This window comes from Cavia porcellus, unplaced genomic scaffold (assembly GCF_034190915.1).
Source record: "Cavia porcellus strain 051 isolate PalLab524CR breed Dunkin Hartley unplaced genomic scaffold, mCavPor4.1 scaffold_11, whole genome shotgun sequence".
NCBI classification, from domain to species: domain Eukaryota; kingdom Metazoa; phylum Chordata; class Mammalia; order Rodentia; family Caviidae; genus Cavia; species Cavia porcellus.
In genome coordinates this window covers 83,863,422-83,890,142 of record NW_026947494.1, presented here as the reverse complement: position 1 = coordinate 83,890,142, position 26,721 = coordinate 83,863,422, and the positions used below count along the sequence as shown (strand labels likewise).

At 37.7% G+C, this 26,721-nt stretch overlaps 1 protein-coding gene across 15 annotated transcripts in view; it reads left to right on the top strand.

Annotated features, from left to right (window-relative positions):
- The window catches only part of Bcl2l13 (BCL2 like 13), a 72,759-nt gene that overhangs the window by 35,113 nt on the left and 10,925 nt on the right, over window positions 1-26,721 (top strand). For 3 of the 15 annotated variants that reach the window (XM_003461761.5, XM_013156323.3, XM_013156324.3), the window contains 3 exons: window positions 2,065-2,221; window positions 5,163-5,232; window positions 14,077-14,220. The exons of 1 other annotated variant lie outside the window; for it this stretch is intronic. In XM_003461761.5, the coding sequence (XP_003461809.3) occupies window positions 2,065-2,221; window positions 5,163-5,232; window positions 14,077-14,220 (371 nt within the window). Of the gene's footprint in view, window positions 1-162; window positions 2,309-5,162; window positions 5,238-14,076; window positions 14,227-26,721 lie in introns of those variants that run through there. 11 more of the 15 variants (XR_010050662.1, XM_063258645.1, XM_063258647.1 and 8 more) reach the window with 8 other exon arrangements.

The window sequence follows — 26,721 nt, the reverse complement described above, 5'->3', positions numbered from 1 at the left end:
CCAGCCCTGTCCAGTAATTTTTAAGGAAAACATTTATAAATCATGTTGATAAATAAATTCCTAGTTGGTAGAGAGAGAGTATAAAACTTTCAAATAACCCAAAAACTTTAGTCTCCTTTTTTATATTCTTTTTTGTCTTTTTTTTTTTTTTCTTTTTATCAGTACCAGGGATCGAACCCACGACCGCCTGCTTGCAAGGCAGGTACTTATGCCGCTGAGCTAAATCCCTAGCCCCTCTTTTTTATATTCTTTTTATCAACATTTTTAACTGTTTCCAGTTCCCTCTTAAGCCTTTATGCACATTCTGATAAATATTTTTCATAATAAAGTAAGCAAAAGCCACAAAGGAATGAAGAGAAGAACAAAGGCTTAAATATATTTAGTTGCTGAATCCTGATTTAGCCAGCCCTGATCATTAAAATGGGTACTCTGAAGCTTACGTAGAAAACAAAAATTGTTTGTGAACTTTATAGTTGTTTGTATCTTTCTTAGAGATAAGAAGGATATAGTAAATTTTATGGTCTTATAAGCAGAAAGCCTTAGATCAATGTAATAAATATTTTATCAAGATAGTTGATAACTTTGAGAAACAGTGTCTGTACTGGAATTCTGTGCCCTGCATCCTACCTGCTCTTCCTGTAGTCGGGAAATGGACAGATCTCTATTACATGAAATTACAAATTAGAGAAGCTGATGGGTTGCTGTTTGTGGTACTGGGGATTAAGCACAAGGCCCTTTGCACTGAGCTGTACTCTTTTTTTTTAATTGTTAATTTTGAAATAGTTTCATTAAATTGCTAAGTTACTCAAGTCTGATCTCAGATATGTGATCTTCCTTTCTCAGCCTACCAGAGTGCTGGGGTTACCTGCATGTGCTTGACTGAGAAACTGGTCATTTGAACTGAGGAGGAATAGGTTAGAGCTCCTTCTTCCAAGCTTGGCTTTTTTATTTGTATAACTGCCATAATTTTAAATTTTGTTCATGTGCTATAATTTTGAATTAGAAAGTTTAATAAGAGAATGAAAACTGGGCATGGTGGCACACGCCTATAATCCCAGCACTCAGGAGGCTGAAGCAAAAGGATTGCTTCGAGTTCAAGGCCAGCCTTGGCTACATAGTGAGTTCAGGGCAAGCCTGAAGTACAGAGCGAGACCCTTTCTCAAAGACAAACCAAACCAACCAACCAAACAAATCAAAAAACCCAAAAAGGGGAATGAAAGCAGTGGACTCATCACCTGAGGTAGAATAAATTGATTAGAGTCTGGTTTAAGTGCCACATCTATAAAGATAAAGACAGAATCTTAAAAATAAATACTAGGCCAGAGATACAGCTCAGAGGGATAGGCGCCTGCCTGGCAAGTGCAAGGTCCTAAGTTTGATTCCTGGTACCAAAAATAAACAAACAAAGAGAAGAGAGGGATTAGGGGTGGTAGAACCAGGAGTTGCTTCTCATTTATTTTCTTATACTAAATTGATCAGTGTCATAAACTAAGATGAAAGGTTGGAGAGAGTGTGTGTGTGTGTGTGTGTGTGTGTGTATGTGTGTGTGTTTTGTTTTTTATTTTTTTCTGGCACTGGAACACAGGCCTGCTATACTAGGCTACCAGTGAGCTATATACCTCTAGTAATATGAGTATATTTTGATACGTAAATTTAATTTGTTTCTTTAAAATTTTGGGCCAGGTTAGCTCAGTGGCACAAGCCGCCTGCCTGGCAAGCATGAGGTAGTAAGTTTGAGGCCTGGTACCAAGAAAAAACAAAAAAAACCCTAAACTTTTCCACTAAAAGTCATTAAGGAAAACTCTATTTAGGACCTATCAATTTTTGTATTTTAGACAAAGTTAATCTCTGTAATGATTATCTGACTTTTCCATTGTTGTTGTAGTACTGGGGATTGAACACATGCATGCTAGGCAAGTGTTCTGTTAATGAGCCACATCAGCCCTTCTGTGACTTGTAAGTGGCTTGTAACTGGTAACTAGTAACTTTTCCCAAGGTCTGGCTTAGAGCAAGTTTTGATACTACTATCAATTAAATTAGGTTTCTCTTTTGCCCTGTCTTCAGCCTTTACCAGCACAGGCTTTGATCGTCACACTTCTCCTGTGTTCAGCCCTGCTAACCCAGAAAGCACAATAGAAGATTGCTTGGCCCATCTTGGAGAAAGAGTGTCCCAAGACCTGAAAGAGCCTCTGCATAAAGCATTACAAATGCTCCTCAGCCAGTGAGTTACTGTTGCTGAGGGGGAATGTGCTTCTCTAGTAGTCTCTGGATCTCATGCCACGCTGGATTGGTTAAGGCTTTACTTTAGGTGAACAGTGTCACTTTTCTTCAGTTTTTCTTCTTTTGCTTTCCCAAAGCAGCTGCTTGTGTTTTAAATGATAGCCTTGCTTCAAAGAAGTGTTCCACATAGATTTTGTGCTTTGTAATTACTTGTTCTGCTATCAGATTTCAACAGATGTGTTTATAACATGGTAAACACAAGCTGTTGTACTTGTCCTGACCACTTTTTGCTACCATTCTTTCTAGTGGCCAGCATAAGTAAAATGGCTCAGGTTTCATGCATTATAAAGTGTGAGATAAACATTATCTCAGTTTCTTGAGTATCTGTGTTTAACATATTTATATCCCAGATTTGCTAAACTTTGGGTTGCACATATGCCTGTTGAAATGTTTCTATAGTCTTACAGCGGGCTTCCCTCATAGTTATGGTTCTGACCATAACTATATTAGGGTAAACAAGCTAGAAAAATGAAAGTAGATTAATACATAATTAATTCATTTGTTCTAAATCTGTTTTTTGTTTGTTTGTTTTGGTGGTACTGGGGATGATGGTACAGGGCCTTTGCAATTAACTACATTCCCAGCTCTTTTTTTATTTTGAGACAGATCCTTGCTAAGTCACTAAATTGTCCATGATGCACTCAAACTTGCCATCATCCTGCCTTAGCTACCCAAAAAGTGCTGGAATTATTGGCATATACCACTAACTCTGCTTGTTACCAATCTTAAAAATCAATTTTTCTTAGCGTTTTTTTTTTTTTTTACTGAAATTTTTGGTGTGAATTAGAGAAGTGTCCTAATGAAGATTAACAACTTTATACCATTAGGATGAACTCTTCCTTACTAAAAGTGCTGAAATTCTGATGCCATGTCACTGTTTCAATAAGGTAATTCCTTACTTTTTATTTTTTTTTTGTACCAGGGATCGAACTCATGATCTTGTGCTTGCCGGGCAGGCGCTTATGCCACTGAGCCAAATCCTTGGCTGTAATTCCTTACTTTTATATAGGCAAAATCTGTAGTTTCTCCTTTGTTAAAAGGAAGTCATTTGGGTTTTAGGAGAGTTCAGTTTGTTTCTGCATGTTCTGGTGAAATGAGCAAATGTAAAAGCCCAATTATAGGGCTGGGGATTTAGCTCAGTGGCATAAGCGCTTGCTTGGCAAGTGCAAGGTCATTAGTTCAATCCCTGGTACCAAAAAAAAAAAAAAAAAAAAAAAAAAAAATCCCAATTATGTACAGTAAGATTAGAGTACAATTTTAATTTTCTTTACGACAAAAAAATCTAAAATATTTTAAAACTAAAGATTTATGACACTAGAATATTTTTCAAGTTGAAGATGAACGAGAGGAGCTGGAGTAAGTAAGGACAATAAATTGTGCCTGTTTTTGGCTGGAAATCTTACAGTATGAAGTCCTAGAGGGCAGAGAGACTAGCCTCTCCGGTAATTTGCATATGAGTACTAGTCACACCAAACCCCAAATCATTGGGTGATGACAACACTCAGGTGTCACTAATTTGGTGAAGAACTTCAGGTACTATATTTTAGTATGGTTTCATATGTAAATAAAACAAAAATGTGATACCATGTAACTGAAGAAATCAGTAGCTTGGCTGATGGAGTCAGTGAAACTTATCCACACATTTTGTGAAAAGTATTAATAGACATGTAAAAAAGCAGAAGGAGCCTTGCTTGTAGAATCGTAAAATTTCATTTCAAAGACATCTTTATCTCGGACCATTCTGGTCTCTTGATTTCTTCAGCCTGTGAATGTTTAAGATTGATATAGCTATAACTTACTTGTAGCTTAGTTTTTTATATATTTATAGTTTGCATTATGTAATGTACATTTAAGGAATCAAAGCTCAGAAAAGCTAAGAGACTATTCCAAAACCACATGACTGGCAAGCAGCAAGGTAGGAACTTACATCCAAATAGATCTGTCTGTTCTCAGTTCAAGTTAGGATTCTGACATATGCACAGCAGTGTCTAAATGCCACATGTGGCTGAGTGTCTGACATGTCTGGGTTGTGCAAAAAATATAATATATGTACCAGGTTTTAAAGAGTTAGTAAGAAAAAAAAAGACTCCCGGGGATGTAGATTAGTGAGAGATTACTTGCCTAGTGTGGGAGGTCCTTGGTTCAGTTCTTAGCAGGTGTAGGTGTGTGTGTGTGTGTGTGTGTGTGTGTGTGTGTGTAAAAATATCTCACTAATTGTTTTTATATTGAACTTTTTGAAATATTTTGAATATACTTTGCTAAAATATATTATTATACTTTTAAAAATCAGTTTATTTTTTTTAATGTGACTTCCAAAAATTTTTGAACTCTCTCTATATAGCATTATATTATTTAGGTAATGTTATTTGCTGTTACTTGATTCGCAGTAATCCGTGTATTCATCTACAGCATAGAAGTTCTGCTAAATAAGTTCTAAGTAATTATAAAAAAATTTATTACAGATGGACATTTCGGGGGGTACACCTATAATCCTAGTGTCTAGAGAGGCTGAGGTAGGAGGATCACAAGTTTGAGCCCAGCTTGGGCAACTTAGCGAAACTGTTTAAAAAAAACCAGACAGACTAGGGATGTAGCTCAATGCAAAGGCCCAGGGTTCAATCCTCATTACAGTAGGGGGAAAAAGAAGTACACTGCTATATGTTAACTGCTTTCTCTGATGTGCATCTCAGCCTATGGGATGCTTGGAAAAAATGTATACCCAATATTGAAAGCTAGATCTTACCTAAAGCAGTATGTTAAATAGCTCTAGTCACTGTCGCAAAACTTCAGCAACAGAACATTACTGGTATCTGTATATTAATTCACGTGGGAATTTAGAACTTTCCTTTTTTGTGACACAAACTTTTAAAAAATCCCTACAGGCCAGTGACATATCAGGCATATCGAGAATGTGTCCTGGAGACTGCAGTTCATGCCAGCGGCTGGAATAAGGTAGTAACCAAATTACCTTTACTCTTAGGAGATTGCAGTGCGTTAATGATAACATATAGGAAGAACTTTTTAAAATCATGCAACAAAAACTATTAGAACTCCTTAATATATAAATCCAACTGTGTTAAGTGAACACTTGTGGTTTTGGGGTTAATGCTGCAAAGTTCTTTTGGGCCTCAACATATGTGCCCCATAGTGTGCCACCCTTCCTTGCTGTGTACCCTGAATTTCTCATGATTTGTTCATTTCTCTGTGTTAAACATGATGTTTGTTTCCAGATGGTTATTTATCAATGTGTGAATATATTTCAGAGAAGGATAAAGTCTCTATTTGGAGGATAGACTCCTCTGATTCTCTTACGTAATAATAGCATTTGTGTTTTATAGTTTATAGGTTGCATCTTGTTTGATCATCACAATCCTTTGAAGAAGGCAGAATAGATTTTATTGCCTTTGTTTTGTTTTTAGCCTTTTTTGAGATAGGGTTTCACTATGCAAGTCAGGCTGATGTTGATCTGACTTTGTAGCCCAGGCTGGTCTCAAACTTGGAGTGATCTTCCTGCCTCAGCCACCTGAGAGCTGGAATAATATGTGTGCACCACCATGCAGCTTTTTTTTTTTTTTCCTTTGGTACTGGGGATAGAACTCATGACCTTGTGCTTGCTGGGCAGGGGCAGGCACTGTGCCACTGAGCTATGTCCCCAGCCCTTGTGTTGTTATTTATATACTTTGGACAAGAAACTAATGAAAAGAAAGAATTAACGTTTTTAGGATCTCTTGACTAGTAACTGAGGGAAGTAGCACTAGTGCTATGGTCTTCTGATTTGCCAACAGTATTTTTCCTAGTGTATCATACTACCAATCCACTATCTTAGGCTCTATTATCCATTTTCAATTACTTGAAAAGGTGTAGATTAAGGTAGTGAAATGTGAGAAGAAACAGCTCTGAGTGATCCATTGCTGGGGATGAGAATGTTGAGGACAATTACTTTTATAGGTAATTGTGCTACCTCTGTGCAGAGCTGTTTATATAGGCACCCTGTGAAGTCATCTCTCTCCGTGGTGGATTGGTACCTGCACCTGTCTCAGATACCAGAATTCTTAGATGCTCAATGCCTTGTATAAAATGGTGGTGTCTGCATGTAATTGTCTATGTATCTTTCTATTTATATAAATTAGCTCCAAATTACTTACAATATCAAATACAATGTAAATGCTGTGTAGTGTTAGATGTTGTGTACTTTGGAGAATAATGAGAAGGAAAAGAGTACATGTTGAGTGCAGACACAATTTTTCCCCAAATATTTTCAAGCCAAGGTTGGATATAGAACTTGAAGATATAGAGGATTATTTACAGGCATGTGTCGTCATACTCAGCCGCTCTGTCCTTTCTTGATGGCTCAGTGGTTCATTAGCAAAAAGCCCACTGGGGGTTTTAAGAGAGGAGCAACATCAAATTTATAACATCAGGTTTACAAAGATAAAGCTACCTGGAAAGTAAGTGAAATGCAACTAAAATACTCAGAAAAAAAATGTGTACCATGCATGGCAGGTTGGAGAAAACTGAGTTCATTTCTTTTTTTTTTTTTTGTCTTTTTTCCTTTCCTTTTTATGGTACCAGGGATCGAACTCAAAACTGCCTGCTTACAAGGCAGGCGCTTATGCCGCTGAGCTAAATCCCCAGCCCCCCTGAGTTCATTTCTAAAAGGCTTCCCTCACCCTCATTTTATTTATTTATTTTTATCTTTTTCCTTTTTATCGGTACCAGGGATCGAACTCACGACTGCCTGCTTGTAAGGCAGGCGCTTATGCCTCTGAGCTAAATCCCCAGCCCCTTTATTTATGTTTTTAAAAATTAGTACATATTTGCTGTGCACAAGGATCACATTGATCACAGGGAATTTGTACTTTTACATAACACAGCTTTTGTTTTGTTTTGGTACAGAGAATGGAACTCATGACCTTGTGCTTGCCAGACAGGCGCTTACACCTCTGAGCTAAATCCCTGGCCCTACGTAACATTCCTCTCACCTCCTTTCAACACTTTTTCCCATCTTGATTTCCAGAAGCTTTGTTTTCATTTTTTTCTTTCATTCTCTTTTTTTTCCCTTTTTCCTTCCTTCCTTTCCCCCTTCCCACTCCTAAAGGACTTTTAAAGGCATCTTTGTAGAATGCTCCTCTAAGAAAGTAAAAAAAGTGAAGGAAGAAAACTAGTCACAAGGCAGTATTAATAATATGATCTGTTTGTTTAAAAAATATACTTGTATTGAGGAGGGGTGCAGCTCAGCAGTAGAACTTGTGCTTAGTATGCCTGAGGCCTTGGGTTAAGCCTGCATGTATAGATGTCAAAGATGTATACCAAGAAAAAGAATTGGAATGACATGCCCTTATAAAGACGTGTACTGGGCACTGAGCCCAGGAGCATTCCTCCCCCAAGCTACATCTCCAGACCTTTTTATTTTTTGAGACAGGGTCTCTGAGTTACCCAAGCTGACTTCAAATTTGCCTTCCTCTTAGCTGAATCTCCAAGTAGCTGGAATTACAGGCATATATTACCCTATCTAATGGTGCCAAAATGTTTTATGTTGAAGCCATTTCAGAGTTACAGGTGATTTGTGTTCCCTTTTATGGAAATTATTTTTTACTATGTATTTAGAAGAAAAAGGAAAATATGACCATTAAAGAGGAGAAACTGGCTAGAATGTCAGTGGGGCTGCATGATGTTCATTGAATAACAGATGGGCTTTACAAAATAAATAGCAGGCTGGGGATATTGCTCAGCGGCACAAGCACATGCCTGGCAAGTGCAAGGTCCTGAGTTTGATTCCCAAAACCAAAAAACAAATAAATAGATGGATACATAAATAAGGAGCTAGCAAAGGTAGATTCTTCCACTTATTTTTAGTGGGCATATTAAACCCCTAATATTTTTAAGTCTCACTGAAATTTCAAACACACAGAGAAACAGCACAGTATAACAAATCCCATGTATCTATCAATTAACTTTAATTATCAGTATATGGGTGGTCTAGTTTCATTTGTCCCTCCCATTCTCCTTTTCCTCCATATCATTCCCACCCCCCTTAAGTTTCTTTTTTTACAGTGCTGAGGATTCAACCCAGTGTCTTACACATGGTTTAGTCTCTACCGCTAAATAGTATCTGCCTTAATTTGTGAAGCTTTTTTTGAGCCAGAATATCTGGCCTCAAACTCTCAGTGACCCTTCTTGCCTAATCTCTGGAGTGCTGGGACCACACCTGGCATCACTGAACTCCCCTTTTCTTAAACTTACTGATAATGTCATTATTACACCTAAAATAGTGACAGTAGTTCTTTAATACCATTTTATAATTAATTAGTATTCATATTTCCCTATCTCATAAATATATTTTAAAATTTTGTCATCACTTACTGTTTTGAGGCAAGATCTTGCTAGGTCAGGCTGGCCTTAACTCATTTTGTAGCCCAGGCTGGCCTTGAACTCAGTGATAACCCTCCTTCTGTGGCTTCCCGAGTGCTAGGACTACGGGTGTGTGCACCACAGCAGGTTATCACTATATTCTAAAAGGTGGTTTGTTTCAATCAGGCTCTGAATACAGCCCATGCATGGCATTTGTGTGATATATTTAAGACTTTTTGTTCGTTTGAGACAGATTTGCATAGCTTACTTATTCTTGCCTTGACACTGAAATTCTCTTGCCTCAGCCTTTCAAGCAACTAGGATTAGGGGTGTTCACCACCCTGCCTGGCAGTCTCTCTCTTTTTTTTTTTAAATTTGAATACAATTCACCTGTCATAAAATTTTCCCTTCTGACTTACTCTGCATTTCAGAAGTTTCCAGTGTATTTAAAAAGTTGTGCAATCACTGCCTGTAATTCCAGCACATTCTCATCATGCCAGAAGAATATCTAGTAGTGGTCACTCATTTCCTGTTCCTTCCAGCATGTGGCAACAATTTCTGTCTGTGAAACTGCATATTTTGCTTGTTTGTTTTGCTTGAAACAGGGTCTGCTATGTAATTCAGATTGGCCTTGAACTCACTATGTAGCCCAGGCTGGCCTCAAACTCAGTGATCCTCTTGCCTCAGCCTTCTGAGTGCTAGGATTACAAGTGTGTACCATCACACCCATCTTTGAAATCATGTTTCCTATGGGCTGGAAGGTTTAGCTCAGCGGCATAAGCGCCTGCCTTGCAAACAGGCAGTCGTGAGTTCGATTCCTGGTACCGATAAAAAGGAAAAAGACAGACAAAAAAAAAGAAATCATGTTTCCTGAACATTTCTTCTATGTATAATATATGACTTAAATCTATTTTTAGGAACCCTCCTTTTTCCTCTTTAACTTACAGATAAGTTATTTGTTCCATAAAATTTCCTTCCTTCTAGATTTTATTGAGATGTCACATACATGTTTTTTTCCCTCTCCCTCTCCCTCTCCCTTTCCCTCTCCCTCTCTTTTTCTCTCTCTGTCTCTCTCTCTCTCTTTTGGTGCTGGGAATCAAACTTAGGACCTCACATTTGCCAGGCAGGGGCTGTGCTGCTGAGCTATATTCCCCAGTCATGTACCTGTCTTTCTTTTCCATTGCAGGTAGATCCAAAGGTTGATCAAATTCAGTTTAATCTTTTTGGCAAGAATACTTAACTGGTGTTTTTATCTAATTTCTGTTGCACCCCACTGGATGACATATCATGTCTGATTATATCTTAAATTACATTTTTTTTTTCTTTTGGTACCAGGTATCAAACTCATGATCCTCACACTTGCAAGGCAGGCACTTATGCCACTGAGCTAAATCCCCAGCCCTAAATTACATTTTTAAACAAACAAGTTAAAGATGGTGAAACTGAAATCAGTGAATTAGCTACAGATGAAGTTTGTGGGATATGCTATTTAATAGAATTTTAAGGGTACAGAAGGGTTAGCTAGATTGATGGACAAGTATATATAGCTTATCATCCAGATATCCATTATATCAGAAAGGATGCCCAGAGCTATGTATTAGTGTGTTTCATTTCTACGCAAGGCAAGCTTGTATATTCTTTGTTGTTTTGTTTTTGAGCTAGATCACCCTATCGCAAAAAGACTAGCCTTGAACTCACTGTGTGTGCTAGACTCACCTTTAACTCAAGGCAGTCCTCTTGCCTTACCCTTCCAAATGTTGGGATCACAGGTGTGTGCAACTGTGCACAGCAGGCTCAGATATTCTTTAATAAAACATAATGGTGACTCTAATCAGGCCAGGGATATAATTCAGCAGCACAGCACCTGCTTGGCAAGCACAAGGTAATGAGTATGATCCCCAGTACAAAAAACAAAAAAAAAAATTGAGTCTAATCTGCTGCAGGAAGAGATCTCAAAGTACTTATGAGGAGATGCCAGGGGATTGAATAGGGGTAAAGGTAAACTAATGGGAGTAAATGTTTTTGTTACTATTGTTGCTATTGCTGCAGTTGCTGTTGGTATTCTCACTGAGCTGCACCCCCAATCTGTTTTATTTTTATTTTTTATTTTTTGAGACAGGGTTGGGTTTGAATTCAGCAGTCCTCCTGCCTCAGCCTCTCAGAGTGCTGGGATTACAGGTGCACTACCACACCTGGCAAGATAATCCTTTTTGATGGTCAGAAATACTATAAAATTCCATTGCAAAAACTATCAAAGAAAAAATAATTTGTATGCAGCATGAAGGTTATTGTTGTCCAGTAAGAAAATGGCTTAGAGAAAGAATCAATATTTGCTTGATTTTTGGACCTATATGTGTAAATATTGAAACTGTATCTAAATGGATATTGATCTAGTTTTAACATTTCAAAAACAGTAATAAAGAGGAGCATAAAAATCAGATTACAGATTATCTAGAGTACTTGTGGGTAGTAGAATGCAAGTTGATAAAGATCAGGTATGGAAATAACTTGTGAAACTTTGTGTAGAAAGCAAATGAATTTAACTATTTAAAGTTAGTCTTACTGGGCATGGTGGTGTGCTACTGTAATTCCGGTACTTGGGAGGCCGAGGGAGGAGGATTTTATGAGTTTGAGGCTAGCCTGGGCTACATAAGCGAGTTCAGGGCCAATCTGCACTACATAGTGAAACCCTGTCTCAAAATAAAATAAGGTAAGGTGAGGTAAGGTAAGGTAAGGTAAAGTAAAGTATCTGGCCAGGCATGGTGGTATATATTTATAATTTCAGTACTCTGGGAGGCTGAAGCAGGAGGATCACAAGTTCAAGCCCAGCCCGGACAGTTTATCAATTTAGCCAGGGCCTGTTGAAAAATAAGAAATTAAGAAAAGGGCCGAGGATACAGGTCAGTGAGAAGGCCCTGGGATTAATCCTCAGTGCCAAAAATGAATAATTAAATAATCCAGACTGTACTGAAAAACTAGGTTTGCGGTCATCAGGCGAGTCCATGAAGAAAGTGTGACAAATAAGTAAACCTGATTTCCAGTAGTCATTTCATAAGTTCATCATCTTACATAACATGTATTACCAATCAACCAAATAAAAATGCCAGTTCTGTAAAATGAAATTTCTCTACCTGGTTTTGGATTTCAAGAAAGACATTTTTGGAATGGAGAAGATCCAGGAAAGAATAACTAATAAAAGTAACGCAATAATTGCCATATAGACAAATTAAAAGATTAATTTTCAGCCTGAAAGTTTAGTGAATGACTAGGAATACAATCAAGGAGTGAAACTGACAGTAGGGAAAAAAGATTACAGGTTTATCTCTACATTAGTGTATGTAAAGTCAGAGTATCTACTTTTTGTTACAACAAAAGAGGTAACTTACACCAAATAAAATGAAATATTATTTTATATATCTGCTTATAAAATATAACTTGTTTCCCTAAGAAGTAATAGTGTTTAACGGCCATTACCTCAAAGTGTTATGTATTTATGGATTGTTACAGAAAATCATAATGTTTTGAGGTACGGAACATTCAAAGCCTTTGAATTTGGGGTAGGAATTAGCAAGGCTGGCTCACAAGTCTTACCTGTTCCTATCCAAGACAAAATACTGGGGCTAGATGGACAATGATGTTTTTGTTTTTCTTTTTCTTTTAATAGCATGATAGGTTTTCTTATTATAGAAAGAGAAGGTTTTCTTATTATAGAAAGAGACTAATATATTCTTTATAACAGCTAGGAGTGTTAAAAATTTTTGTTGTTGTTTGTTTTGTTGTTTTGAGGCAGGGTCTTGCCATATAGTTCAGGCTGACATTGAATGCACTGTGTAGCCCAGCTCACCTTGAATTGATAGCAGCCCTCCTGCCACAGTCTCCTGAGTGCAGCGATCATAGGTGTGCACCACCGTGTGTGGCCTAAGAGAATGGGCTTTTTTGGGGGATACTGAGAATTGAATTGAGGACCTGTGTTTTGCCAGGCAGGCACTGTGTCATTGAGCTGTATCCTAGCCCAAGAATGGGCTTTAATATGTTTGGGACTGCAGTTCTTTTAGAATGTCAAAAGCAAGGAAATGTGTTTGTTACATTCTTTCTTCTAGACTTGAATATAGTTCTCCTGAGGGCTGCTTTTACTTCAAAGCCATTGAATATTAATATGAAGTATAAACTCAGGTTTTTGTTTGTTCTTTTCTGCAAAAATACTTTGTTGTCCTTCAGTTATTTCCGTACTAATCCAATAAAAGAAGCTAAAATTGGTTTCATTTCCTTCTCCAGTCAGGTGGAGGCCTCTTGGAGTTTTAGACAAGAGATTACATGCAGATGGCTAGTGGAAATAATTACATATTTTCTTTCTGAGCTGTCAGAGATCAAATTCAGAACTTTACACATGGTAGGCAAGCACAGTCCCACCTAGGTACACCCCCAGCCCTTTAGTTTTTTAATATGCATTTTAAAAGAAAGCAACAGGCTCTACTTTCTGGGGTAAGTTTTGATGACTTTTAAATATTGAATGTAGGATTGTTAGGTATAAATTATGATGCTTCATTGATATTTGATTTTTTTTTTAAATCGGTACCAGAGATTGAACTCACGACTGCATGCTTAGCTGCTAAGCTAAATCCCCAGCCCCTATATTTGATTTTTTGATGAGTTTTGCCAATATCATAATTTTAAAAAGTCTTTTCAGATAGTATAAGGATATGGTAACATACAAAAAGTATAGAAAGACATGAATGAAGAAAAGAAGTTTTTTGCCAGACCTGGTCGTGCATACCTGTCGTGCCAGCACTTGGCACACTGAGACAGGAGGACTGTTGTGACTTCAAGGCCAGCCTGGCTATGCACTAAGTTTAAGGGCAGCCCGAGCTACATAGCAAGACCTTGTTCTTAAAAGAAAAAAGTTTTCTTCCCTTGTGTTGTCAGGCACCTAATGCCATCCTCTTAGGCAACTGCCATCACCAGGTTCTTGTGTGTTTTCTTTCAGAGTTATGTATGTGTGTACATGATTTGTTTTGTTTTCCCTCAAATGGAATTGTGCACTCTCCTGTATCTTACTTTTTTCAATGAAACAAGTTTTGGTGCTGGCTAGTGAACAATCTAAATCTTTTTAACAACAAATTTTACTGGATGGACTGAATTTACTAAACTAGTCCCTGTTGAGTTGTAAATACTTTTGATACTGTAAATAATGCTTCTTTAAATTTCTTCATGGATGTATGTTATTTGGCACACATACATCCCCAATTACTTTTATAAAACTCTACTATCCTTGGGTGAAATCTAAGTTTAAGATTCAGAATAATCCTAATAGGAGTTAGTGTTTTCTTTTATAATGAGAATGAAATACCTGAAGATGCTTCTAACTATAATATTTCAGTAGTTGAGCATACAAACTGCATGATGAGAATTTCAGAGTTTTTTTCCCCTTTTGTCTTTACATGGAAGATATTGGTGGCTTTGATTTTGCTACAACGAATGCTTTTAGAACTGACAAGACGCGGTGAAGAGCCTTTGATTGTACTGCTGCAGTTTGGCGTGACATACCTGGAGGACCATGCAGCAGAGTACATCATTCAGCAAGGTGGCTGGGTATGAGCTATGTATTTTTAAAAGATCTTTCCTTAAGAAGATTAAGCCCTTTGTTTTTAACAGCGTGAACTTATATTGATGTTGGATGATGATCAACATCATATGTTCATACAGTTTAAGCTACAAAGATTTTACTTATAGTAAATTCATTGTGGTTTTCTCTCTCTCTTTGTCTTTCTGTCTCTCTGTCTCTCTATCTTTGTTCTTTGAGACAGGATTTCAATGGTGATCTTCCTGCCTCTGCCTCCCTAGTGCTGGGATTAAAGGCATGTGCCACCATAGCCAGTGATATGTGGTACTTTTAAATAGTTTTTCTTTTATATCTTTTTGAGACAGGGTCTTACTATGCAGTTCAGGCTGGCCTTGAGCTTGTTTTGTAGCCCAGGCTGGTCTCGAACTCACAATAATCCTCTTGCTTCAGTCTACTGAGTGCTAGGATTACAGATCTGCACCACCACACCTGGAAATGGTTCTTAATTTATGAAACATTTAATACTAACAAAAATACATAAATGAGTGGTGAGGAAGAATAAAATCAGCGTGTCTCAATCCCAGTCTAAAGCACAGCGTATTTTGCGGGGTGAGAGGGCAGTGTTGGCGACTGCACTCAGACCCTTCCACATATGGTCAAGCAGTCAGTCACTGAGTCGCTCGTCCCGCCCACATGACTGACACTGGGGTTTTTTTGGTGGTACTGGGGATGGAACCCAGGACCCAAAGCAAGCCTAGGCAAGCACTCTTATCACTGAGCTGTATACCCAGCCCTCATTTTATATTTTGAGGCCAGACGTTGCTAAGTTGCCTAGGCTGGGCTAGAACTTGGAATTCTAGGGTCTCCTGAGCAGCTGGATTGCAGATGTGCATCATCATACGCTGACTCTTTGTTTTTGTTTTTGTTTTTTTTTTTTTTTGGTCTTTTTCCTTTTTATTCGTAATGGGATCGAACTCATGACTGCCTGCTTGCAAGGCAGGCGCTTATGCCGCTGAGCTAAACCTCCAGCCCAACTCTTTGTTTTTGTAGACAGACTGTCACTGTTTGACTCAGGCTTACTTGGAGCTGGCCGGTGCCCTAGGCACCTCAGAAAGACCCTGATTTAAAATGAGAAACAAAAACGACTGGGGGAATGGCATGGCCCTGGAGCCCTAGACCCTGGTTCAGTTCCATACCAGCTAACTGACTAACTTAGGGGTAGTTCTGGAAGACAGCTGTGCTCACCACTATACCACCAAAGCTACTTTGGGATACTTTTTGGATCTACAAGAGTTGCAAAAATTAGAGTTCCGCTCTGTGGTGGCCCATTTGGTGATGCACTTCGACCAGTAGGCCAGGCAGGCTATTTGTATCACTGAAAGCTCTGAAGGATTTATCAGAGCTGTACTGCTCTGTATAGCTGCACTGCTGCGGGATAGCGTCTGTGTCACTGTGGTCCATTTGCTAAAACTAATAGATAATATTTGTGTGTTAAATTAATGGAAGTCCAGGCTTTATATAGATTTCACCCATTTTCCAGTAATATCTTTTTTTCTGTTTAGGATCTAATCCAAGTTTTTTGTTGTTTTGTTTCAGTTTTTGTTTTTTTGAGACAGGGTCTCACAACATAATTCAAGCTGGTGTTGAACTCACTATCTAGGCCAGGCTGGCCTCAAATTTGTGGCAATCCTCCTGCCTCAGCTTCGTGAGTGTTAGGTGCCTGTGCCACCATACCTGATTTACCACATTGTATTTAAAGATTTACATTTTCATTCATCATAGGTATAAATAATAGCTCATTGTGGATATACATTTCTGGGAGCACTAAGAACCATTAGCCTTTTTTCATGTTTGTGTTTTTTGGGGGGCGGGGGGAGCTACCGGGGATAGAACTCGGAACCTAGCACTTGCCAGGCAAGCACTTGGGTCGCTGAGCTAAGTCACTGGCCCCTTTCTTCATGTTTATAAACCCTTTCTTTGTATTTCTTCATCTTTGACCTACCTTGGCTTCAAGTTATTTGCCCACTTCTATTGAATAGTTTTGTTTGTAGTAGTACTTTATATATCTTAATCTTTTGTCAGTTTTATATTATAAATTTAGAACTTGCAGATTTCCATATAATTTATGAATCCTTTTATTCTGGTTCAGGGGATTGAATTAAGGGCTTGAACACGCAATGTTCAGTACTTAGCCTGAGCTCAGCTCACATCCGAACGTCTCTCCTCTTTGTGCTCTCTTCTTCCCCGCCTTCCTCCCCTTCATCCCCTTCTTGTTTTCCTGTGTGTCACTGGGGACAGACCCCAGGGCTTCATGAATGCTAGGCAAGTACTCCTTCACAGGCTACCCCCGGCCCTTTTTATAAATTTTATTTTAAGACAGATCTTTACTCTTAAGTTAGACAGACCTCAAACTTGTGATACTTCTGCACAGCCTTTAGAATCACTTGGACTTATAAGCATGTGTCACCATGCTTAGCTCCCTTTTCTCTTCTTAAGAATGCTTTTATTAATTCAGTCATAAATATAGTCTTTTATGTTTATGTCTTATATTTAGTCTTTTATATTTATACCTTGTACTTTTATATTTGTACCTAATGTTTTTATAGAGTGTTACAAAATACTTTTATATTTATACTGTATTTTTTAATTTTTGGAATAGCTGTAATTAAATCCTGGATCTCACACATGCTTACATTATTTTTATAACTTTATAATTTTTTTTTTCAGTTTAACGTATGTAGAATTATTGGTATGGTTTGAGCTTATAGATTATTTGGTGTCCCAGCACCATTATTTATTAGTCTCTCCTTACCTGACTAATAGGGCAGGTTGTCTCATAATTCAGGTTTCCATCTGTTCATGTTTATCTGAGATGTCTATTCTGTTCCTTTGGGCTATTAGTCCTTTGGTCTGGTAGGCTGGGCTCCATGAGGCACAATGACACTATCATAATTACTTTAAAGCATAATTACTTTTGCTTTAAAATATGAATCTTTTTTTCCATTTTCCTATCATTCAGAAATACTGAAACTGAAATGGCTTTTTCTTTTTCATTATGAAGTTTAGAATTTTGTTGTCAAACTCTAGAAATTTTGTTGAGAACTGTACTGAACCTGTAATTTTCAGGATAATTCACATCTTACAATATTGAGTCTTCTAGTTTACCAACACAGTATGTACCTTCATTTGTTTATTTTTATTTTTATTTTTTTATTTTTTTTATTTTTATTTTTTGTACCAGGGATCGAACTCACAACCTCATACTTGGCAGGCAGGCAAGCTACTCAGCTAAATCCCTGGCTTACATCTTCATTTATTATATGATAAATTTTTTTAGAGATACCCCAAATGCTCTGAAATTTTTTTTTATATAGGATGTACACGGTACATACTTTGTTCTTTTCTTGTTTTGCTGTACTACAATTTGAACCCAGGGCATTTGCATTGAGCTATAGTCCTAACCTTTAAATTTTTTAAAAAATTTGAGACAGAGGGGCTAGGGATTTAGCTCAGCGGCATAAGCGCCTGCCTTGCAAGCAGGCAGTCGTGAGTTGGATCCCCAGTACCGATAAAAAGGAAAAAGACAAAAAAAAAAAAAAAAAATTGAGACAGGCTGGGGTAGCTCAGTGCTCAGTGCACACTGCCTGGCAAATGTGGGGTCATGAGCTTGATCTCCAGTACCAAAAAAACCAGAGACAGCGTCTTGCTAAGTCTCTTAAATTGCCCGGTTTGGACTTATATTTGTGATCCTTGTGCCTGAGTCTACTGCATGCTGAGATAAGAGGCATGAGTCACCACACTCGGCACTTACAGGACACATGTAATTCATTCCTGGGACTATTTCCCCAGTACTGAGGATTGCACATGGGCTTCACATGCCCCGTCTTTTATTTTATTACTTTACTTTATTTTTTTACTTTGTTTTATTTTTGGTTTGGTTTTGTTTTTTGAGACAGGACACTATGTATTCTGGGTTGGCCACTGTGTAGCTCAATCTGACCTCGAATTCATGGCAGCCTTTCTATCTCAGCCTTCAAGTGCTAGGGTTATAAGCATGCATCATCACATCTGGTCCTTATTTTATTAGGCTGGGCTCAAACTTGTAATCCTCTTGCTTCAGTCTCTTGAAAATTTTTTCCTTGATAGTATATGGTATCGAAATGGTTGCTGTTTTTTGTTGTTGTTGTTATTGGGAATTGAACTCAGGTCCCTGTGATTGCTAGGCAGGCACTGGGTCACTCAGCTATATCTCCCTGGCCCTGGAAATGTTTTTTTTTTGATTCTGGGGTCTGAACTCATGACCTTGCACCTGCCAGGCAAGCACTTAATGCCACTGAGCTAAATCCCCAGAAATGCTTTCTTATATAACTTTTTTTCCTTTCACATTAGGGATTGAACCCAGAGTCCTCACACTGAGCCAAGTCCCCAGCCATTTTAAAAGCTTTTTGAGAGTCGCCGTAAGTCACTAAATTGCCTAGGACGGGCTGGAACTGGTGGTCCTCCTTCCTCAGACTCCTTCACGCCTCATACCTGTTCCATGTTGATTTTATATCCAGCAACCTAGTTAAATTCTTAACATTCTGATTAGGTCTCAATTTCTTTGGGTTTTCCACATTGTTAATGATGAATGCAAATAAAGTTAGATTTTTTTTTTTCTTTTGGAGTCTATCCTTTTAAAATTTATTTCATTAAACAATAAATTGAATATTATGATATAGTATTAGTGGAATCCATGTTAACAAGTTTTCTTTTTCCTGATTTTAAAACAAATTTTTGAGCCAAGTATGGTGGCCCTATAATCCCAACACTTGAGAGGCTGAGACAGGAGGATCATTGCGAGTTTGAGACCAGCCTGGGCTACAAAGTAAGCTCAACGTGAGGCAAGACGCTGACTCAAAAAAAAGACAAAAAGTAAAACAAATGTTTACTATATTGTTAAGTCTGGTCTTTATTTTTTAATTTATTCTTTTTTTTTTTTTGAGAGGGCCTCACTGTGTAGTCCAAACAGACCTTGAACTCATTGTGTACCCCATGCTGGCCTCAAATTAAAAGTCCCCCCATCTCAGCCCCAGTGCTGGGATTATAGGTGTGGGCTATTATATCCAGCACAATAAATCCTTTAATTATTATACCATTTAATTTTATCCATCTTAGTGAATGCTATTAGCCTGTAATTTTTCTTTTCTGGTTTCAGTATTGTTATTCTGGTTCCAACTTTAAAAATTAGAAAATTCAGAGTTGGAGAGTGTTTCCTTTTTCTGTACTTTAGAATAGTTTGTATAAGATTCAGATTATTTGTGCTTCTTTTCTGTAACTTGTCTATAAAGCCATCTGATATTTTCTTTGAGCAGTGTTTTCTGTTTTTGCTTGTTTAACTCATATGATTCTTCTAGAATATTACCCCTAAGTTTTTAGGTTTATTGGCATATAGTTGTTCACAATACTCTTACTATTTTTGTTGTACTGGTGATTGAACCCAGGGAGTACTGAGCTAACGTCCTCAACCTTTTTATTTTTTATTCTAAGTCAGAGTCTCACTGAATTCCAGGCTAGCCTTGAACTAACTTACTTATTTCATTTCTTTTCTTTCCTTTTCTTTTCCTTTTCTCTCTCCCTCCCTCCTTTTCTTCCTTCTTCCCTTCCTGCCTTCTTTCCTTCCTTCCTTCTTACCTTTTCTTTCTCTTTTTGAGGAAAGGTTTACTATGCAATTCAGGCTGGCCTTGAACTTATTTTGTAGCTCAAATTGTCCTTGAATTCTTGGGGGATCCTCCTGCCTTACGCTTCTGAGTGCTGGGATTATAGTCATGAGCCACCACGCCTGGCTAGTTCTTAATATTCTTGTACTACATTTTTTAAAATGATTTTTTGAGAACTTTGAATGTAAAATGAAGCAGACAGGATATTAGAATGAACTTCTGTCACCTGTCCCCAACAACGGTTAACTCATTATTGTAGTGCTTTATTAACAACCTAGTCACTGATACTTTTAATTATTTTTGTTTTATTTGGGCAATGCTGGGGATTAAATCCAGGGATGCTGTACTACTGAGCTGCACTCCACACTTTGGTGAGTTTGTTTGTTCTTTCTTTGTTTTTGTTTTTGTTTTTGATACTGGGGATTGAGCTCATGACCTTGTGCTTGCCAGGCAGGCACTTAAGCTGCTGAGCTAAATCCCCAGTCTCACTCTACCCTTTTTGATTCTTAAATTTTGAGACAAGATCTAAATTGCCCAGGCTGAATTTGAATTTGTGATCTTTCTACCCTCACCTCCCAGAATGCTAGGATTACAAGCATGTACCATCCCTGGCTATGAATCTTTAATATGTAATTTCATTATCTGTGTTCTTTTAACTTAGAATTATTTACAAAAATTTTTTTGTCTTTTTGAGAGAGCGTCTCATGCAGTTCAGGCTGGCCTTGAACTCACTTTGCAGCCTAGGCTGGCCTCAAACTTGCAGTCATTCTCCTGCTTTAGCTTCCCAAATACTGGGATTACAGGTGTGCACCTCCATGCTTGGCTAGAAATGTATTTTTAAATTTCTAAATGTTTATGTTTAGATTGTTTGGTTATAAACTTACAACTTAATTAAAGTTTCATTAGAAAACATACTTATCATGGCATTGCAGCTTGCTTCATGGCCTAGTCCACAGTCCTTTAAAATGTATATGCATAAATATTCCACACATAATTCAGTAGAATGTGTGTTCTCTCCATGGATGCAAAGTTCCATTTATATACATAAGATCTAGATAGTTATTTGCATTAAATATTCTATCATTTCCTAATTTTTTTTCTTACTGTCTTATCACTTGATGAGAAATGTATGTTTACATTTGCTAGTAAGATAGAGATTTTTAGGTCTCCCCTTGTGTCAGCTTGAAATATCTATGTTCTCATATTATTTTGTTAGGTGACTGTAAGTCATGATTATCAATTTTTCATGGGGAAATGAACCTTTTGTCCTTAGTTAGGATCTATGTTCCTAAATTTTTTGGGATGCCTTAAAGTCTGTTCTCACAAAGTGTGGAGTGCAGCTCAATGTTGAATTTCCATCCTAGCATTTATCTTTGTACCTTATTTTATGTTATTTCAGCTTGTCTTGTACCAAGTAATCATTCATCATTCAGTTATGTACGCTTTATTCTAGAATAGACTACTGTGAACAGAGAAAGATCTTGACACATAAAAGTTTATATTCTATTGGAAGCAGGCAAGCAGTTAAGATTTATAGTATATAAATCATATAGTATATGGTGATATGTATTGTAAAAAAATAAAGTAGGAAAACATGGTACCTGAGTTGAACTTCTCCCCCCATACCCCCATTGACTTAGGGCTTTTGCACCGAGCTATACCCCCAGCCCTCTTTTTATTTAATATTTAAGGTGTATTTTGAATGCCCAATATATCTTTCACATTTTTAGAACTAAAACTGTCCACTTGCTTCCTTTAAAACCAAGATAATTGGGTTTTTTTTGTTGTTGTTGTTGTTGATTGGTGCAGATATATCCTCTAATACAAGGTGTCAGCGTGGGTGACTTCTAAGATCACTTGGTGTTAGACACTGCATGAACAGCTCTTAAAACCATTTCAGAAGGGACTCATTTGATTACATGATGTGGCTTGTCTGTTACATAATGATGTTGTGTAATTTCCACAGAGAATGTGTTTGTCTCTAGCCACTTGAACAGACATCAGGGTGAAACAAATTGCTCAGAGTTGAACTAGTTTTAGAAACCTGTGGAGAAGGGGAGGTGCTGGCCCCCACAGTCTGCTGGATGAGGAGGGTAGTTGCCTGTAATTGGTTAGGAATAGGCAAACTTTAGGCATATAGGTTACAGAAAGCAAAGTATTATTTTTTTCCCTTGAATTTGTAGCAGAAATGGCTAAGATAAATTCCTTGTGGAACTCCACGTATAATTTTGCTTTTTCTGTGACCTATATTTTATGATAGTTTTCCACTTTATACATTAGGGATGTTTTTTCCTTTATACTGTACTGAGAATAAAACTAACTTAGATTTAGTTGTGATATGACTGGTTTGAAGTTAAACTCACCTCAAGCCACTAAGGAATTAAAAATAAACAAATGACTTGATGATTCATCAACCTTAGACTTGATCATATAGTTACAACTTACTTTGTTTGAATTTCTTTTTTTTGGAATGAGGCCCTCACACTGTGTAGGGGTATGTGACCGTGCCCGGCCCTGCTCAGGTGCTTTCTCCATTCTTCTTCATAAGCAGAATGGCTTACTAGTGTTTATTTTTGTCTATCTGGGTCCTTTATGTTCTTCAGATTATCTATAAACTGTAATAAAATTGCTAATAGTATCTGCCCGTTTTACAAGCATTTTCTGAAGGTTGATAGGTAGTATTTATAATGATGTTTTCAAACTTTTCCAAGATGAATTTAGATACAATAAGGCTTAATTGATTGAATGTGCTGTGCTGACCACCATGCTAATTCCTGATATGTAGAAGTTGAATAAAATGTAGGTCTTTTTGAGTCAGACCTGATTGAAGAGAATAAACATAACGGTGTGACATGTTAGATGTGTAAGATACAGAGATGTTCAAAGTGAGATGAGAAGGCAAGAGAAGGAAGTAACTAGTTCAAGTGCATTTAAAATACTGATTCAGTTGGAGGCACTCATCTTAAATACAATTAGCTTTGCCAAGCTGAAGCTGGAACCTAACTTTGTGTTACTACTTGAATCAGCATTAGAATGGCAAGATAGGGATTTTTTATTTTTTCTACCTTGTTTTATTTTCATTCACTCTGCCTTTTAGTTAGAGAATGATGTATAGAGAACATGATTGGAAATCACAAGATTTATTTGTGGTCTCAGCTCTGCAAATATTGACCCTGTGTTTTGGAGGAAATTCAAATTCGTTTATCTTTTGGGTCCTTCAGTTCTGTCAACTATAAAAATGGAGTAGTCCTTTATCTTGTAGAGACAATGATGTGGTCTGAAAACTAACTTACTTTCTTTCTTTTGTAAACAGAGGGTAAGTTTTTGGCAGTGTCTCTGAGTGCGTGTTTTCTCCCCTCCTTTTAAGGATGATTGAAGTCTCCCTTGATTTTGACTTTTACTTGCCCTCCAGCCCTGCTAGGGCACAGACTACTTGGCATGCTGTTACTCTGACTCATTTTGGCTCCTCCCTCCTCTTTTTCACTCTTTTTTTCCTGAGATTGTCTTGCTACAGCAGAAATGCATCTGTCTTCTGGAAAGGGCAGTTCAAGTCCACTGTGGTAAGGCTTTTCATTTTCTCCATTGTCTTATACTATAAATGCTAGTAAGAGAGATTTAGTGTTAAGAGTACATAAAATATTATTGGGGAAATGTCAGCCAATATCTGTTGAAATAGTTAAGTATTTTGAACAAAATTAATCGTTATCTCCCTACTGATTGATGCTTCTCATTTCTGTTTTAAGAACAGCCAGCCTTGAGCTGGGCATGGTGGTACACGTCTGTAATCCCAGCTATTTTGAGAAGTTGAGGCAGGAGGATTGAAAGTGCCAGTCCAGGATGGGCAATCTAGCAATTTAGTGGACCCTGTTTCAAAATAAAATATGAATTAGGTGTGGTGGTGCATGCCTGTAATCCCAGCCATTTGGGAGGTTTAAGGCAGGAGGATTCCAAGTTCAAGTCCATGCTGGGCAATTGAGCAAGTTAGCAATGCCATATCTCAAAATTAAAAAGAATAATAATACAAAAGGCTATGGATACAACTCAGTACAAAACTCTAGATGTGTCCTCAGTACAGCAAAAATCCAAAAATCCACCTGTTTTGTCTGCTTCTGACTGCAAACTGGCAGAGGGAACATGATACAGTAGAAAACACTGGGACGGGGACCGCGGCATTGGCCCTTGTTGGGAGAGCACAGTGGCTGAGATCATGGGTCCTGAGGCCAACTGTGTGGCCCTGAATCCTGGCTTTCTGACACTGGGAAAGTTACTTACCTTCTATACTTGCTTCAGTCTCTTTGTTTGTAATGCGAAAATAATAAGATTTGCCTTACGTAGCATTGTTGTGAGATTTAAATAGATTAATTTAAGTAAAGGCTCTGAAAAGGGCACATAGTAGAAGTTACATAAGGGTACCTGTTCTTACTAACATCCAGTTCTGAAAGCAAGCCCAGTAGCAGGGGGGTGAGTCACTTAATCTCTCTGAGCTTCATTTATTTATTGTTTAAAAAGGTGATTCTCATAATTGTGTACATTTAACCTCGAATGATAGCAGGTCATATTATACATTTTGTTTGTTTGTTTATTTATTTATTTAATGTTTTCGAGACAGGAGCTCACTGTGTAGTTCAGCCTGGGCTACTCATTGTATAGCCCAGGCTGGCTTCAACTCTTGACAGTCCTCTTGCCTCGGCCTCCTCGGGGCTAGGATTATAGGCACGGTACACCACAGTTGGCTGAGTTTTACATTTTTGAACTTTCAAAGTTATTCATTTTTTTATACAGGTGGGGCCAAAGAAATAGATATTCCCAACAAACACTACAAGTATTTTGTGCTAAAAACAATATTGAGATAGATATGATGACTGCATATCTGTAATCCCAGCTATTAAGGAAGCTGAGCCGGAGGATTGCCAAGTTTGAGGCCAACCTTGACAACCTAGCAAGACCCTGTCTCAAAAACTTTTTAAAAGGCCTAGGGATATAGCTCAGTGGTAGAGCATGTTACTTAGTGTGTGTGAGGTTCTGGGCTCAGCCCCCAATGCTATAAGAAAAAAAATGAAAGAAGAAAATAAGAAAGACAAAATTTAGATTGTCAGAGTGCCTCTAAGAGTACTTATAGATGTTATGCATCAAATACATAAATTTTAGACAACTTATTACCCAGAACAGGTCTTTATTTCTTAGTGAAAGCTGACTGTTAACAACAAAATTGTTTAAAAGGCTGTTTTTTGTTTTTTGAGACGCAGTTTCATTATGCAGCTCAGGCTGGCCTTCAGCTCTTCTTGTAGCCCAGGCTGGCCTCACATTTGCAGCAGTCCTCCTGCCTTAGCTCCCTGAGTGCTGAGATAATAGGTATGCAGCACCATGCCCAGCAAGGGGGGCTGTTTTTATATTTTTGTTTGATATGAATTGATCCCCAGGAATAAATGTTTCAAGGGTCATCTTTTCTTAAAGTATCTTTTTTATGCTTTAATTACTTTATTTATTCCTTTTGCTTTTCTGAGACAGAATTTAGCCATGTAGTTCAGGCTGGCTTTGAACTCACTGTGTAGCCCAGGCTGGTCAAATTTGAGGCAGTCTTCCTGTTTCAGCCTCCCAAGTACTGGGAGTACAGGTACTGCCATTTAAGATTTCCTACATAAGAGCATAAAATTCCTGGTAAATCATCATTATATATTGTACATTCTATACATAGAAATAAATGCAGAGAGTGAGGGCAGCCGTGATTCCAACACTGAGAGTTAACTAAGTTATATTCCTGTCTCCAGAAACTCAGTCAGGAGGGAAGGTGATTACTAACTTTTTTTAGGGTTGTAGGTGAGAATTTTTTAATGCTCATTAAAGACTAGTAAGAATACACTGTTTTGTTGTTACCTCAGTTGTGGAGAGGTAACTGATGTTCGGTGACTATTTGACTATAACTACTAATTCATATTACTAGAGAATATAGGATGATGTCACGTGTTCTTGGGTGTTGGACTAAGGTTATGCAGGGCTTTGGTTTTTGGTGTGTATTTCTATTTTTATTTTTGTTTTTCTCTTTGTTTGATTTTTAAAAGAGAAAAAACAAACAAATAAAAAAAAGAGACAAACAACAATAGCAAAAACCCAAAACAATAACAGTATAACAGGCTTTCAAAGCAAGGTGTAGGAATTTAACAAAGGTTGTTATTTTGCATAGTTATCTTCAAGAGTGATTCAGATTACTAGATATAGAAATGCAAAATTGATCTAATCCTATGAGTGCTGACTGTTTTGTTTGTTTTGAGACAAGGTCTTGCTGTGTAATTCAGGTTGACACCAACTCATTGTGTAGCCCAGGCTGGGCTCAAACTCATGGTGATCTTTCAGCCTCCTTGAGTGCTGGGATTGCAGATACACACCACCAACACTTGATGGTTGTTTTTGTTTTGGTGTTTGTTGTTTTGGTTTGTAGACCTGGCCATTCTTGAATTTGCTTTTGTAGTCTGGTTTGACCTTGAACTCACTGTTCTGCCTCAGCCTTTCCAGTGTTAGGATTATAGGAATGTTGCTACCATGTCCAGCACTGGGTTATTGAATGTTATATTTTTATTAGTTTCCCTCAACTTTTTCCTTTTAACAGAAAGTGTTAGACCAGTTTTTAAATGTCCAGCATTTTAAGATGGACAGACTCAGTCTTCAGCAATGTCTTATTACTTTTCCTTTTAGCTAAAAGTGTGGAGGTTTAAGGGTAAAGGGATTGCTGCACAATATTACTACTTTCCCATGTGGAGATTTTGAGAGAGGCAGTATACTAAATACACACACACACACACACACACACACACACACACACACTAAAGTGAAGTTCAT